Genomic DNA, 15,004 nt, shown 5'->3' on the forward strand with positions numbered 1-15,004 from the left:
GGGGCCGGGGAATGGGGGGCCGGGGAATGGGGGGGGCCGGGGAATGGGGGGGCCGGGGAATGGGGGGCGGGGGAATGGGGGGCAGGGGAAGTACGGGGGTGATATAGGGGCGCTGGGGGGGCCCGAGCGGTCCGAGCATCCCTGACCCCCGCCAAGAGGGCGTTCCAGTGGGTCTGGAGGCCCTGGCAGGGCGGGAGAACTGGGGTATGGGGAGGGTATGAGAGGGTTTGGGGAGGATGTAGGGGGTCTGGAGGGGCCTGAGCAGTCCTTGAGCCCCCCCCCTCACCCCCCCCGCGAGGGATCTCCGCGGGTCTGCCCGCGTACCCCGAGCACCTCCGGGGTTCCTCAGCCACATCCCGGGGATACTGGTGGGCACTGGGGACCTCCTAGCCGAGGACGCCCCGCACCCCAGTTGCGCACGGGAGTCCCAAAGGCTGCTCTACGCCCCTCTACAGAACCCCATGGCACGACTGTAGCTGTCCATGGTACCGCATGTCACCCCATGTCACCTCACCGTCCCCTCCCTGGGGGTCCCGGCGGGGTCTTGGTGCCTCCACCCATGTGGGGGACCCTATCCCCCTTCGCCCCCCGAGGGGGCATGGAGGTGGAAGTCAAAGTTCCGCTGGCCCCGCCACGTCTGCACCCCTACCCCAGCCCGAGGTACCCACTCCCACGTGTGTGACACCCCGCGCACACCCCCACACCCTCCCTCCACCCATTTTGGGTGCCCACGCTCCGCTCCCCGCACCCCCTACGCGTGCCCCCCTCCAGCCCCGTGTGCCCACACACACGAAGCCCTTGTACAAACCCCACTCCTGTATTTGGTATTTTTGGGTGCTCGGTATGGGGAGGACACGGGGGGGGGGGGGCACGGGTGGGGCCACACGTACAAAAGCCGTAACGAAGCTCCGGTCCGAAGCGGGTCCCTAAGGCCACTTTGAGGGGGACGGGGGGTGGGTCGTGGGTACCCCGCCTTCCCTTCACAGCTGCCTGGGGGCAGGGCGTCTGTGGGTGCCCCCTGCCCCGTCACAGCTCCCGGGAGGGCTGGGGGATGCGAGTGTGTCCCCCGTCCTCTTACAGCTCCCGATCGGTGCTGCTGGATGAGGTCTTGAGCGGGACCGAGTCGAATCCATCCGGCATCCGCTGTGGGGTGGGGAAACTGAGGCCCGGAGCCCTCCTGTGGTGGGGAAACTGAGGCCCGGAGCCCCCCGGGGTGGGGAAACTGAGGGCTGGAGCCCCCTCAGGGTGGCGAAACTGAGGCACAGAGCCCCCCGGGCTGGGGGAACTGAGGCACTGACCATCCTCAAATCCCACCCCCATGGCTTCTCTGGTGGCCACTCCAGAATTGTGCCCCCCCCCCCCCCCCCCCCCGGCCCGCCCCGCTCACCTTGGCCGTCAGGGCTTTAAGTTTTCCAAAAAGTGACATTTCGGTGGCAAAGAGCAGCTCGTCCTCCGCGTCCTCCCCCTCCATGATGGCGCAGCTGTCGGGAGACGTCGCCTCGCTCTCCCGGGCCGCCGCGTCCATCACCAGCTTGGAATATTTGTATTCCAACCTGGGAATGCAGGCGGTGCCATCACTCCCCCGTGACAGTGCTAGCCCCCGTGTCCCCAAAGCCCGCCGCCAATTGCTCACTTTTGAGTCTTTTTCCAGAAATAAGCGGCGAGCGCGGCCAGCAAGACAGCCATGCATGTCCCAGTGGAAATTCCCAGTTTTAGCCAAAAATCCACGCTCCGGCACGCCTGGATCACCTGTGGCGGCAGCGCGTCTCCGCCGTGGCACAGCCGGGGCTCCCGCCACACGTAGGTGGTTTTCTGGTGGGGGGAAAGGGGGGTCAGGGGCCGCGAGAGCCGCAGCCCAGCCCAGGGCACGGGGCGGTACCTGGACGCCGCCGATACAGGCGCCGACGATGGGGCGGTGGTGGAAGCTGGAGCAGCGGGGGCATCCCTCTGCCGTCACCCACAGGAAATGGAAGGTGCAGCCGTCGCAAGTGCCCTCAGGGCATTTGCTGGGGTGGGGCAAAAAGGGGGGGCTCAGGTGGCGGTGACACCCCAAAGTGGGGAATACAGCCAAGGTGACAACCCAGGGTGGGGACACCATGACAGCAGTATCCCCAAAGTGAAGCACCCCAAGGAAGTGCCTACCCATGACAGCAGGAGACCTTGGGGGTCCCATAACTTCCCCCGGGGTCTCCTTTGTTCCACTGCCAACCTGAGTACACGCAGGATGCCAATGACACAGCCAGGATGACGCCTCAGGGTGAGGGACTCTGACACTGTGTCAGTGGCGTCCCCAAAGCGAAGCACCTCAGGGACATGCCCACCCATGACAGCAGGAGATGTTTGGGTCACCCAAATCACTCCTTGGGGTGCCCAGTGTTCCCTCCCCACCTGGGGACAGCCAGGGTGCCAGTGCCAAGGCGCAGGGGGTCACAGCGCAGGCGGATGGTGGTGGCCCGGCCACCACTGCAGGGCTGTGTCATGTCGTTGGACCTGCCAGGGAACATGGTGGGTCAGAACAGTGGGGGCACTGTGTGGGTGTCACCTCCCTGTCACCTGCCTGCACCTGAAGAAGAAGATGATGTCAGGCAGGTCAGGGTGGCTGGGGGGGAAGAGCTCTGGGGGAGACACAATGCCGTCCAGCACGGAGCTGGTGGTGACACCTGCGGGGAGAGAGGGATGTCTCCAGTCCCACTGGGGTGCGTCCCAGTGTCCTAGTGCCACCAGAGTGTCCCTGTCCTACAAGGGTGTCCCAGTCCCACCAGAGAGTCCCAGTCCTACTAGGGTGCCTCAAGTCACACCAGGGTGTTCCAGTCCCACTGAGGAGTCCCAGTCCCACCGGGGTGTCCCAGTCCCACCAGTGTGTCCCATTCCCTCTGCAGTGTATCCCAATCCCACTGAGGTATACCGGTGACAATGTCCCAATCCCAAACAAGGTGCCCCTGTAGTGTCCCAGTTCCACCAGGGTGTATTTCAGTCCCATTGGGGTGTCCCTGTGCCACCAGGGTATCCCAGTGCTGCTGAAATATCCTAGTGCCAGTGTCCCAGTCCCAGCAGAGCGTCCCAATCCCACCAGGGTACCCCACTCCCAGTGCCACTGGGGTGTCCCAGTCCCACCAGGGTGTGCTGCTCCCTGTCCCACCCATGTGTCTGAGTCCCACCAGGGCATCCCAGTGCTACTGGAGTAGGCTACTCCCTGTCCCACCCATATATCCCAGTGCCACTGAGATGTCCTGGCCCCTGTCCTGCCAGGGTGTCGCACCTCAACCAGGTGTCCCACTCTCAGTGCCACCAGGGTGTCCCAGTCCCTGTCCCACACGTGTCCCAGTCCCAACGGAGTGTCCCAGTGGTAGTGTCCCAGTGCCACCAAGGTGTTCCATTGTCTGTCTTGCCCATGTGTCTCAGTGACCCTGAGTGGCCCCCTCACCCAGCAGGCGGTCGCCCAGGCTGACAGGCTGAGAAGACACAGCTGTGCGGGCACCGGTGATGTCAGGGGGCACCAGAATGCTCTGGCACACGTAAGAGGTGACCACACGGGCGGCGTTCCCCCGACCTGCCATCACATTGTCAGCACACGAGGCCATCTTCCTGCCCTGTGGGGACACACATGACACACGTGTGTGGGGTGGCAATGTGTGTGCAAGGGACAGGTGTTTGTGTGTGCAGGTGTGGCTGCACAAGTGTCCACACGTGTCTGCACGAGTGTTCACGTGTGTCTGCACAACTGTGCAGGCGTGTGTGTGACTGTGCACATGTGACTGCACAAGAGCGTGTGTGTGTGCAGGTATGGCTGCATGTACACCTGTGTTTGCACACCTGCGTGTGTGTGTGTGTGTTTGCATACATGTCCTTGTGCTTGCATGCCTATGAGCACATACGCATGTGTACCCATGTCTGCCCACCTGCATGCCCCTGTCCCATCCACGTGCACAGGTGTGTGCCCGTGTTCACCCATCCACACGCCCATGTGTACATGTGTGTTCCCGAGTCCTCCTGCCCATGCGTGCCCAAGTGTGCCCACCTGTGCTTCTGTGCCCACCCTCCTGAGTGCCCACCCATGTGCCCATATTTGTACTCACGTGCCCGTGTGTGCACACGCACCCCCATGTGTGCTCACGTTCGCACTTGTGCACCCGTGACCACCCACCCATGTGCCCAGGTGTGTTCCCATACATGCATGCGTGTTCCTGTGCCCTCCTGTCTGTGTGTGCCCATGTGTGCACCTGCGTTCCTGTGCCTGTGTTTGTACCTGTGTGCCCGTGCCCAGGTGGGACCTGCCTTCCCAGGTGTGTTCCCACGTCTGCATGTATGTTTCCATGGCCTCCTGCCCACGTGTGCCCACTCTCCTGAGTGCCCACCCATGTGCCCACGGTTGCACTTGTGTGCCCATGCCCACGTCCTGCATGTCCGGGCACGTTCCCATGTGTGCACACGTGTTTGCCCGCGCGGGTCTCACCTGATGCCCGCAGGGGCTGAGGCGGAAGTGGTGGCTGTAGCGCAGCCCCTTGGGGGTGAAGTTGGGCCCGGTGCCCACCCCGGCACCCATGCCCAGAGCCGGGAACTCAAAGTGCAGCATCCGGCCTGGCAGCGCCAGTGCCAGGCTGCAGTTGTTGTAGCATAGCGACCGCAGCTGGGAACAGGGACAGGGACGGGGGCTCAGGGATGGCCACGCTGTGGCCACTGGGGACACCCTTGTGGGGACTGTGGAGAGCTGGCACCACCCCTCAGAGACAGCAAGGCCATGGTCACCAGGGTCACTCACTGCCACCCACCAGTGTCAGATAGTGTCACCCATCTGGGGTGGCTGGGAGGGGCTGGTGTCATCTCACTGGGGACAGCTGGGGGGCTGGCATTACCCACCCAGTATTAGACACTGTCACCCACCCTGTCACCCACCCAGGATGGCCACAGGGCTGGTGTCACCTCCCTGGAGATGGCCAAGGGCAGGCATCACCCAGCCAGGGTCAGACACTGTCATCCATACTGCCACCCATCTTGTCACCCATCCAGAATGGCTGTAAGGGCCTGGTGTCACCTCCCTGGGGACACAGTGTCATGCACCCAGGATGACTGGGGGGGCTGGTGTCACCCACCCATAATGGTATCACCCTCCTGGTGCTGCCCAGTGCTACCATCTGGGACATCCTGGGTGTGGGGAGGCTGGTGTCACTCCTCTGGGGCCCATTGGCATCACCCATGGGGACACTTAGGGACACTTGGACCGCCTGCCACTCCCAGTCACCTGATTGCTGTGTGTGCCAGGGCCGCAGGGCTGGCAGGTGGGTGTCCCGTCGGAGGGGTGACCCCGCAGGTAGGTGCCAGGCGGGCAGGGCTGGCAGGTGCCCGAGCCGGGGTCCACAGCACTGCCAGGGGAACACGGGGTGCAGGACCCAGCGGGCTGGGGGGCACAGCGGCGGCAGAAGGAGGCCACCCCCCCCTGCACGTTGGTGACGTTGACACTGTACAGCTTGGCCACATCGCTGGTGAACCGCCGGCCCTGGCACCGAGAGCACCATCACCATCAACCTCCCGACCCCCACTGGCCCCCCAAACCGGGGGCCCTCCAGCCCTCCCAAAGCAGGGCCCCCCACCCCTCACCGCTTCATGGTAGGGGGTGCGCTGGAAGGCCCAGGTGAAGCTCATGGTCGCGTTCTTCTCCACCACGTAGGTGTAGGATTGTTTCCCTGTGGAGCCTGTCCACGTCTCCACCGGAGTGTTGGTGCGGGAGTTGACACCCTGCAGCGACAGGGGGATGGTGGCACCCAAATTCACTGTGTCCCCCCCAAACTGCTGTGTCCCCCCACTCACCACCATAAAGTAGAGTTCACAGCCAACGCTGCACAGCGTCTCAAAGACGAAGGTGATCCTGGCCACCTCCCTGCTCTCTGTGTCCTCCAGCACTGGGCTCGGAGGGCTGGGGACAGCGTGGGGACACTGCTAGCTCTGCCCTATGGCTGTGTCCCCCCTGTTCCCTGGGGACACCCTGGTGGTGGTCCCCACCTCACCTGAAGCCAGGGACCACCAGCGTGAGGATCATGAAGTCGCTGTCAGACGCTCCAGCTGCCGTGTAAATGTAGTCCCCGGCTACCTCCCAGCCTGCAGGGACGGAGTGATGCTCAGAGGGGTCTCTGGCAGTCCCCTGGCAGGGGACAGGGAAGGGACAACCCTCTGCCACTACCTGCGATGCCCTTGTACTCGAAGTTGATGCCGCTGAGCACAGTGGTCTCCATGTTGGGGGGCAGCACGTTCCACCACTTGTACTCCAAGCCCAGCGCCGGCTCAGTGCCCGCTGGGCAGCTGAGGCAGGCTGGGGACAGGAGGCAACAGCCCTGCACAAGGGTGGCAGCCACCTCCCCCTCTGTCAGCTTGAGGTGCCCTGCTTGCCCCTTGAGGCCAGTGATGGGGACAAGAGGGGGCAGCCCGGCACTAGGGTGTTACCACATTCCCCTCCCTGCAGCTTGGGGTGTCCTGGTCACCACCCCCTGGGGACAATGATGGAGACAGGAGAGGACAGCTTTGTACTGAGGTAGCACCCAGCTTCCCTTGGCAGCTCCAGGGACCCCAGGTACTTCTTGGGGCCAATAACTGGGATGTTCTCAGTGGATACATAGGGACAGTGCTTGCACTAGGGTGGTACCACCTTCCTCTCTGTCAGCTTGGGGTGCCATGGTCACCCCTTAGGAGCAATGATGGGGACAGGATGAGACAACCCTGCACTGAGGTGGCACTCACCTCCCCCTGGCAGCCCTGGGGACCCCAGTTAGTCCTTGGGGACAATGATGGAGGTGTCCGTATTGGAGCCATGGGGACGAGAGGGGACAACCCTGCACCAGAGTGGCACCCACCTTCCCCCGGCAGCTCGGGGTGCCCCAGTCACACTTTGGGGACAATGACAGGGCCGCCTTACCGGAGCCGTTGGAGTAGGAGCCATAGGGACAGGGCTGGCAGGTGCTGCCATTGCCTTTGGCGAAGCCAGGGTTGCAGGGTGGGCACCGGGTCTTGACCCCCGAGGGTGGCAGCCGGGCCGCCTGCGGCAGCTCCTCACTGCAGATCTTGGGCTCTGCCCACTTGTACATCAGCTGGGTCTGCCGCGGGAGCGGGTGAGCCGGGGGGGACACCGGAGGACAGGGGGACCACCCCGGGGTGCCCCCGCATTACCTCCCCGCCGGCGTCACAGGCCGTGTGGGTGTAGAAGAAATCCTTGTCCGTGCAGGGGGGGCGGGGCTTGCAGGACCCCGAGCCGGGCTCTGCCGAGGGGGGACACGGCGGGTGAGCCAGAACGGCCCGGGGACCCCAGCGCTGCCCCCACCACGCGGGGCATCCTCGTCTTCCCTCCCAGCCAAGGGGTAGTGGGTGCTCCCTACTCCCCACATCACCCCTACCTGCTCCAAGGACACCCAGACAGGGAAGAGTGGAGGGACATAGGGACCCCTAAGGGTGTCAGCCCTGGGTGGGAGGACCCCCAGTGGAGGCATAAGGCTCGCAAGGGTATTCTAACACTGTCCCCACCTTGCGGAGTGTCCTTGTCCTCCCTGTCCCTACCATCACCTCTCCCTCCCGCAGGGCAACCCCTGCAGTGCAAAGTGGGGGAACAAGAGGAAGCCCAAGGCTCGTGGGTAGGGACGTCCTGATCTTCTCTCACTGGAGTAGGCATCAGGCTCACAAGGGGACCCCAGTGCTGCCACATGGAGTGTCCATGTCCCCACTCCCAACCAAGGGATAGCAGGTCATCCCTGTCTCCCGCACCACCTTCCCCAGGGGCACGCCCGCACTGGGGGAACAGGAGGACCCCTAAGGGTAGCAGCTCTGGGTGAGGGACACTTGGGTGTCTTCTCTCACCGGTGGAGGTGTCAGATTCGTGAACGGACTCCAACACTGTCCCCACTTTGTGGGGTATCCATGTCCCTGACTCACTATGGGAAAACAGGTCCTCCCTGCTCCCCACATCACCTCTCCCTCCCCCAGGGCCACCTCTGCAGCACAGAGTGCGGGAACAAAGGGACCCCTAAGGGCGTCCCCTCTCACCAGCATAGGTGTCAGGTTTGTGAGGGGCCCCAGCACTGTCCCCACCAGAGGATGTCAGGTCACCCCTACTCCCCCCATCATCCCTCCCTTTCTCAGGGGCAGATACTAGAGGGACAGCTCTGGGACGGGGTACCCCCGGGTGTCCCTTCTCACCGGCGTAGGTATCAGGGTCACAGGGCTGGCAGGCGGTGGCTCCTTTGCCAGAGAAGGTGTCGGCGGGACAGGGCTGGCAGGCGGTTGAGCCGGCGGTGGGGGCGAAGGTGCCGGGTTTGCAGGGGAAGCACTCGGAGGTGAAGGCCACTCCTGGGAGCGGGAGGGGGTTCAGGTAGCGTAGAGGGGGGTGCGCGACCCCTGAGACTCCCCTTCCTGCCCCCACCCACCTGTAATGCCGATGTTCCTCACCAGCACCGGTTTAGGCACCTTGGACCAGACGGAGAAGGCGGTGGTCCGCCAGTACAGCACGTTGTTCCCGCGACTCAGCTCCACCTGGGAGAGGGATCCCACGGGGCTGGGTAATCCCACTGCCAGGGATGGGTTTGGCACCATGGGTGGGGGTCCCGCTGCCGAGGAGGGGGCTGGAACCAGTGGAGGGGGGTGTGTGGCACCCCCGTCTGCCACCACCCACCGCCCCCTCCGCAGCCTCGTGGAGCATCTACTTCCCAGGGGCGGGGCAAGAGACGCCGGGGGAACACCGAGGGACGTCCCCCCCGTGTCACCTCCCCCCCCGTGTCACTTCCCCCCCCCCGTCACCTCCCGACGGACACTCACGCTGTGGAATTCCCAGCCTTTCTCTGTCGTCCGCATCCAGCGGGACTCCTCCACCGTGGGCTGGCACTGGTCATTCTGCACCTGCAGGGAGAGTGCCAGGGACCCCATGTTCACAGGGACCCCGCATGTCCCCAGGGACACCCCTCATGCTCCTAGGGACCCCCCCTCATGTCTCCATGAACCACTGCCATGTCCCCAGGGGCTCCCCTCATGTCACCAGGGTCCACTCTCATGTTCCCAGGGACCCCTCCATGTCTGCAAGGACCCCCAGCATATCCCCAGGGACCCCTCCCATGTACCCAGGGTCCCTTTCCCCATGTTCCCAGAGACCCCTGTCACGTCACCAGAGATCCTCTCAGGGACTCCTCCCATGTGTCCAGGGTCCCCTGCCATGTCCCCAGGGAGGCACATCATGCTCTGAGGGACTCCTCCCATGTCCCTAGGGATAAACATCATGTCCCCAGGGACCCCTAAGGAGTGCCCAGGGGCCCACTCAGGTCACAAGGGACTTTTCCCATGTCCCTAGAGACCCCTTCATGCCATCAAGGACCCCCTCCCATATCCCCATGGACCCCTCCATGTCCCAAGAGACCCCTTCCATGTCCCCAAGGACCCTCCCATGTCCCTGAGGACCCACACCCTCCACCCCTGCCCCCTGTCACCCACGAAGAACTCGAAGACGATGCTGCTGTCAGGGTAGATGTACTCGAAGGTGACAGTCCCCGACTGCTTGAGGCTCACAGCATACATGAGGGTGGCTGTGCACTCATCCGTGTTGGAGGCCACGTAGTCCCCCAGTGGCACCCATGTTGACCTGGGGCGAGTGACATGGCCCCGGGGACTCTGTCACCACTCTCAACCCCATGGGAGGCAGGACAGGGATTGTAGGGACAGCTGGGAGGGTCCCCAGGAAGCAGGAGGGAAATGGGGGGCACAGGGGCTTGGGGACAGCTTGGGGACATGGCAAGGCGTGGTGGCTAGACACGTATCCCTGGGGAGAATCCCCTGCCCTGCTGAGAGCTATGGGGACTGCAAGGAGAGCAGAGTGGGGTTGCCCCGTTCTGGGAATGTGGCTGGATGAGGAACATGCTGCTGGGAGTAGGGAATGGCTGAGAGGGGCATCGATGGGGCAGTGCAGTGGTGCCAGTAAAACCAAGGGTTTTGGTGGTTGTTGGTACAACTGGGAGGGTTTCAAGGTTGTTGGTACCATGAGGAGGGTTCAGGGGCTTCCAGTACAAATGGGATAGTTTGGTGGTCGTTGGTATAACCAGGGGGGTTTGGTGGCTGTTGGTACAACTGGGAGGGCTCACTGGTGTGGTACAACTGGGAGGGTTTGGTGGCTATCGGGACATCTGGGAGGGTTTCATCAGAGGATTGCTGGTACAACTGGGAGGGTTCAGAGGCTGTGGTAAAACCAGGAAGGTTTAGAGGCTGCTGGTACAACCAGCTGGTAGGAGGTTTAATGGCTGTGGAACAACTGGGAGGGTCTGGTGACTGCCAGCACAACTGAAAGAGCTCAGAGGTTGCCAGTGAGGATCAAAGGGCTGTGGTGGTAAATAAAGGCACTGGCTGGTGGCACAGGGGTGTGGAGACCCCCCTGGGTGCTGTGGGGACCTCCACAGGTGCTCTCTCTCTGAGGAGTGTTGATATGGGGGTCCCATGGGGTTGGGATCCTGCCACTGCTGTGGGGGTGACGCTGCTGGGTGTTCCCTTGCTGTGATCAGGGTGCCCTGCTAGTGTCACCTCCCAGGCAGGATGACAGAAGGGGATGGGGCGTTGGGGCAACAGGGTGCTATGGCTGCACAGGGGCGTCACAGCACCCATCCTGCTCGCTGTGCCCTGCACCCAGTCCTAACATGCTGGGTGCCCACATGCTGGTGTCACAGCCAGTGACACAATGACTCACGCTGTGCAGTTCTCTGCCGCATCGCCAAAGCCGTCATCCACCTCCAGGTTGGTGGCCACGTTGGCGAAGCCATGGGGCACCTCGTCCCACTCATCGAAGCGGACGCCAGTGCCCAGTGAGTAGGTGCCCGCAGCGCAGGGCCGGCACATCTGTGCCTGCATCTCCAGGAACTCACCCGCCTTGCAGGAGAATGCTGCCAATGGAGACAGGGGGGCATGGGGCCTGGAGGGTCACCCCCCGGCCCCCCTGGTGCTGCTACAGCCTCATCACCCTCAGCTCCACATTTCCAAGAGCTCCCAGCTGGTGGAGGTGTTGGGATACTCCATTCTGACCACTCCACAAAGGCAACCCCCCCCATCCATGAGTTTTGGCACCTGACGCCCAGCTCTGCCCAATCCAGGCAGGATGTAACCCTCTGCCATGGAGCTGGGGCATCCCCAAGGTTTGGGGGGGTGTGTTTGGGATTCTCATCCTGCTCACCCCATCCTGCTGAGTGAGTATGTGTGAGGGGAATTCTCATCTCACTCAACCTATCCCAGTGGAGATTTCCATCCCAGTGTATGTGGTGGGATTCCCATGGCTTTCATTCCATTTGGTGACTGTGTGTGGGATTCCCATGGCTCCCATTCCATTTGGTGACTGTGTGTGGGATTCCCATGGCTCTCATTCCATTTGGTGACTGTGTGTGGGATTCCCATGGCTCTCATTCCATTTGGTGACTGTGTGTATGATTCCCATCCCATCCTTGTGCAAGTGTGTGTGTGACCATCCCTCTTATCCCATCCTAGTACTTGTATGTGTGGGATTCCCATCCCATCCTATCCCATTATGAGAGCAGGATTTCCATCTCTCTCATCCCATTCTGGTGAGTGAGTTTGTGTGAGGGGGATTCTCATCTCACTCGTCCTGTCCTGGTGCGCGTGTGGGGTGAGGGGATTTCCATCCCAGGGTCTGTGTGATTCCCATCCCTCTCATCCCATTCCATGACTGTATGTGTGATTCCCACCCCATCCTATCCATGTGTGCATGTGATTCCCATCTGGCTCATCCCATCCCAATGCCTGCATGTGATTTCCATCCCTCTCATCCCATCCCAGGGACTCCGTGTGTGTGATTCCTACTCCATGCCATCTCAGTGTTTGTAGTTCCTCTGCCATCCATCCCAGGGGGATTCCCATCCCACTGATCCCATTCCATCCCTCCTGTTGCTGCCTGCACTGGAGCTGACAATGGCTGTGCTTGTCTCCCTGCTCTCTCCTTCCCCTTGCCCTTATTTCCCACCCCTGTCATTCCCACCCCCCAAACCTGACCCCGTCCCATTCCTGGTGGAAATCTCACAGCACGCAGTGCCCCTGACGGGGTCGGGCAGGCCGGTGCAGAGTCCAGGCGTGTGTGGCACAGCCACCCTCCAGCGTGAGCCTGAGCTGTCACACGCTGTGTACTCGTAGTGGTACTCGGACTGCAGGAGACAGAGAGGGAACGTGGTGGGGAGCTGCACCCCGAGAGCCCCGGGCTGCCCCCACACCCTGTGCCCCCCGAGAGGGGCTGGGCCTGGCACCTGGGCCCAGCTGTGCCTTGAAGGGATGGTTTTGAGTTAAGGTGTGGCAACATCCCGCAGTGCCCAGGGCCTGGTAAAAGGGGCTTGGGAGGGTGCTCCGAGTGGGGGAGTATTGTGGCGAGGGGGTCAGTATGGGGGCATGCTGGGAAATGTGGGTGCTGTGGGTGGGGGGATGATTTGGGTGCAGGCGTGCTGTGGCAGGGGTTGCTTAGGGTGGGGTCGCCCAGGGTGGGGGACCCTGGGCCATAGGGATGCTGGAGGTGGGGGGCTGCCTGGCTGGGGGGGGTCTGGGGGACTGCTGCAGGCAGCACTTCACGTAACGACCCCCCACCCCAGGACGCGTTCCCTCAGAGAGCGCTGTGGGGTCACCCAGGATCTCCCCCAACAGCCCACAGCACAAGAGAGCCTCAGAGCAGCGACAGCCCCGCACCCCCTCCCGGGGTGAACCCCCGGGGCCCCCCATGTTCCTGGCAGCACATGGCACTGTCACACCCCTCGGTGTGCCTTGGCATGGCTGTGACACCCTTCGCCCGTCAAACAGCTGCGGTGCAACCCAGATACGGTGTGGGAGCACCCCAGGCATGGGGGGCCAGCACAGGGGGCTGTAGGGGGAACTGGGAAGTGCTGGGGACAGCAGGGGCACCGTGACCCCCTCCATCCTGCCAGCTGCACCAGGCTGGGGCTGGCTGAAGGCTGGCGAGGTGATGCCAGGGACAGACAGCGTGGGCAGGGTGAAGGCCACATCTGGCGGTGGTGCTGGGGTTTGGGGTACAGTGGGAGCTCTCCACCTCTCACAGCAGCTCTGGGGTGTCAGAGCCGGTGCTGTGGCTTCATGCTCCCAGCGGCTGCTGGAGCGTGGCAGGTTGATGAGAAAACAACTGCTTTGATGTTCCCATCAGCTGGAAATGCAGCAATGGGGGGGAAAGAGGGGGTGGGGGGGTGTGGAGGGGAAAGAGGGATTGGAGAGGGAAAAGGGGGGTGGAGAAGGAAAAGGGGGGACAGGGTGTGCCTGCAGCACTCCCTGCCCATGTACAGGCAGCACGGAGCCCCCCGGCCCTGGGATGGGGACACAGAGGAAGGTCCCCACCACCCTGGGGGTACCTAAAGGGTGACCCCAACTTTCAGCAGCCCCGAACTACCACACTGCTCTCAGTCCCTAGGGGTTCCCTTGGGGAGAGGGTATTTTTTCTCTCTTCCCGAACTTTTCCAGGTTTTTATTTAATCTAGATAAATTGACCTAATTCAGCCCCAGGGCGGCTCTGGAGGCAGAGGGCACCCCAAACTGCCACTGTCACTCTGCTCTGGCCAGGGGAGGGAAAAAGGCTGTCCCTAGTGAAGGACAGGGGACACCCCCTCTGGGGGACTGATCCCTCCTGGGGCAGGTGCCAGCCCCAGTCTATTGTTTCCAGCTCCGGATCATGGAACAAGATAAAAAAATAATTGGATCACGGCAAAAAAAAAAAAATTCCTGGCCCAGATTAAAAGCAGCCGCGGCTCTGAGGAGGGGGGAGGAAAATGGGGGGGTGGGGGGGACGACTCAGGGAGGGCATTTGGGGGTTCACCCACTGTCCCCAAGGCAAACAGATCCTGGTGAGTGACATATCCCCCCTAGTTTTTCTTCACAGGATACTTTGGCCACCGTGTGCTGGGCACGTGGGATTGTCCCCCCGCTCCTTGTCGCCCGCCCCAGCAGCACTCAGGGAGGGTTTGGGGAGACCCCAATGGGTCTGAGGGGGAGGGACTTGGAGACAATGATGGGACGACGCCAGTTGGGGTCCCCAAGGAGACGCTCGGGGACTGGCCGAGCCCCTGGGAGCGAAGACCCCTCCCCGGGCCCCCAGCGGGTCGGCCAGTCCCTCTCCGCTACAGGAGACACCCCACCCCCGGTGCCACCGGGATCCCCGACCCCTACCTGTCCCCTCCTTGTCCCACCCATCCCATAGGGACCGGCCTCCCCGTGCTCCGGGACGCCGTTTCATCCCCGGGGTGTGTGGGGGGAATTTGGGGGTGATGGTGTGTTACCGGTTGCCCTCCCCCCCGCCATTCCCGGTGCCTGTACCTCCTTGCAGACGTGTAGCTGCTCCCCGGTGCGTGCCGGTGACACGGTGACAGCCAGACACAGCACCAGCGGCATCCACCGGGCTCCGGTACCGGCCATGGCGGCGGCAACGACTGCGGCAACGGCGGCGGCAACGGCGGCGGCAACGGCCGGTGCGAGCACCGGAGCCGCGGCCCCGCCCCCGCCAACGGCCCGGCCCCCGCGCACCTGCCGCCACCTGCCCCCGCCCCCGGGAACAGCACCGGGAACGGAACCCCCGCGAACGGAACCCCCGCGAACGGCACGGGGCATCGCCCCAGGGAACGGGAACGGGCAGTGGATCGCGAATAGAACCCCTTGGAATGGCAGCCGGCATCGCCTCCGGGAACGCTTGCCATGAGAACGGCACTGGGAATCGGCACCGGGAATGTTATTCACGGGAATGGCACCGCGGATCGGTGTTGGAAATAGACACACGGGAACGGGAACTGCACCGGCAGGGTTATACCCGGGAATGGAACCGGGAACAGGATCCCGGGAATGGTATCCCGAGAATGGCGTCGGGCATCGGCACTGGGAGCGTTATCCATGAGAACGGCACCGGGAACCCCATCATCCTTGGGAGTGTATCCCCGGAAACAGGACTGGGAATGTAATCCCGGAACGCGCTCCCGGGAACGGCATCGGGAATTTATCCCTGGGAACAGAATTG

At 63.0% G+C, this 15,004-nt stretch overlaps 1 protein-coding gene across 1 annotated transcript; it reads right to left on the bottom strand.

Moving 5' to 3' along the window:
• Positions 1-1,074: 1,074 nt before the first annotated feature.
• Positions 1,075-14,539, bottom strand: ELAPOR1 (endosome-lysosome associated apoptosis and autophagy regulator 1; the record flags this gene model as incomplete). Its single annotated transcript, XM_082296032.1, has 22 exons — positions 14,314-14,539; positions 12,035-12,155; positions 10,697-10,889; positions 9,457-9,604; positions 8,791-8,871; positions 8,403-8,508; positions 8,176-8,325; positions 7,156-7,244; positions 6,905-7,082; positions 6,176-6,304; positions 6,003-6,093; positions 5,806-5,911; positions 5,596-5,733; positions 5,240-5,494; positions 4,454-4,627; positions 3,425-3,590; positions 2,564-2,660; positions 2,389-2,490; positions 1,880-2,006; positions 1,634-1,812; positions 1,388-1,553; positions 1,075-1,143 (listed from the first exon to the last, which is right to left on the bottom strand). Exons 1-22 carry the CDS (start codon positions 14,410-14,412, stop codon positions 1,075-1,077), a joined length of 2,964 nt encoding a protein of 987 aa, XP_082152158.1. The 5' UTR covers positions 14,413-14,539.
• Positions 14,540-15,004: the final 465 nt, after the last annotated feature.

The sequence above is a fragment of the Coloeus monedula genome, assembly GCF_965178545.1.
Source record: "Coloeus monedula genome assembly, chromosome: 23".
In the NCBI taxonomy this organism is placed as follows: Eukaryota; Metazoa; Chordata; class Aves; order Passeriformes; family Corvidae; genus Coloeus; species Coloeus monedula.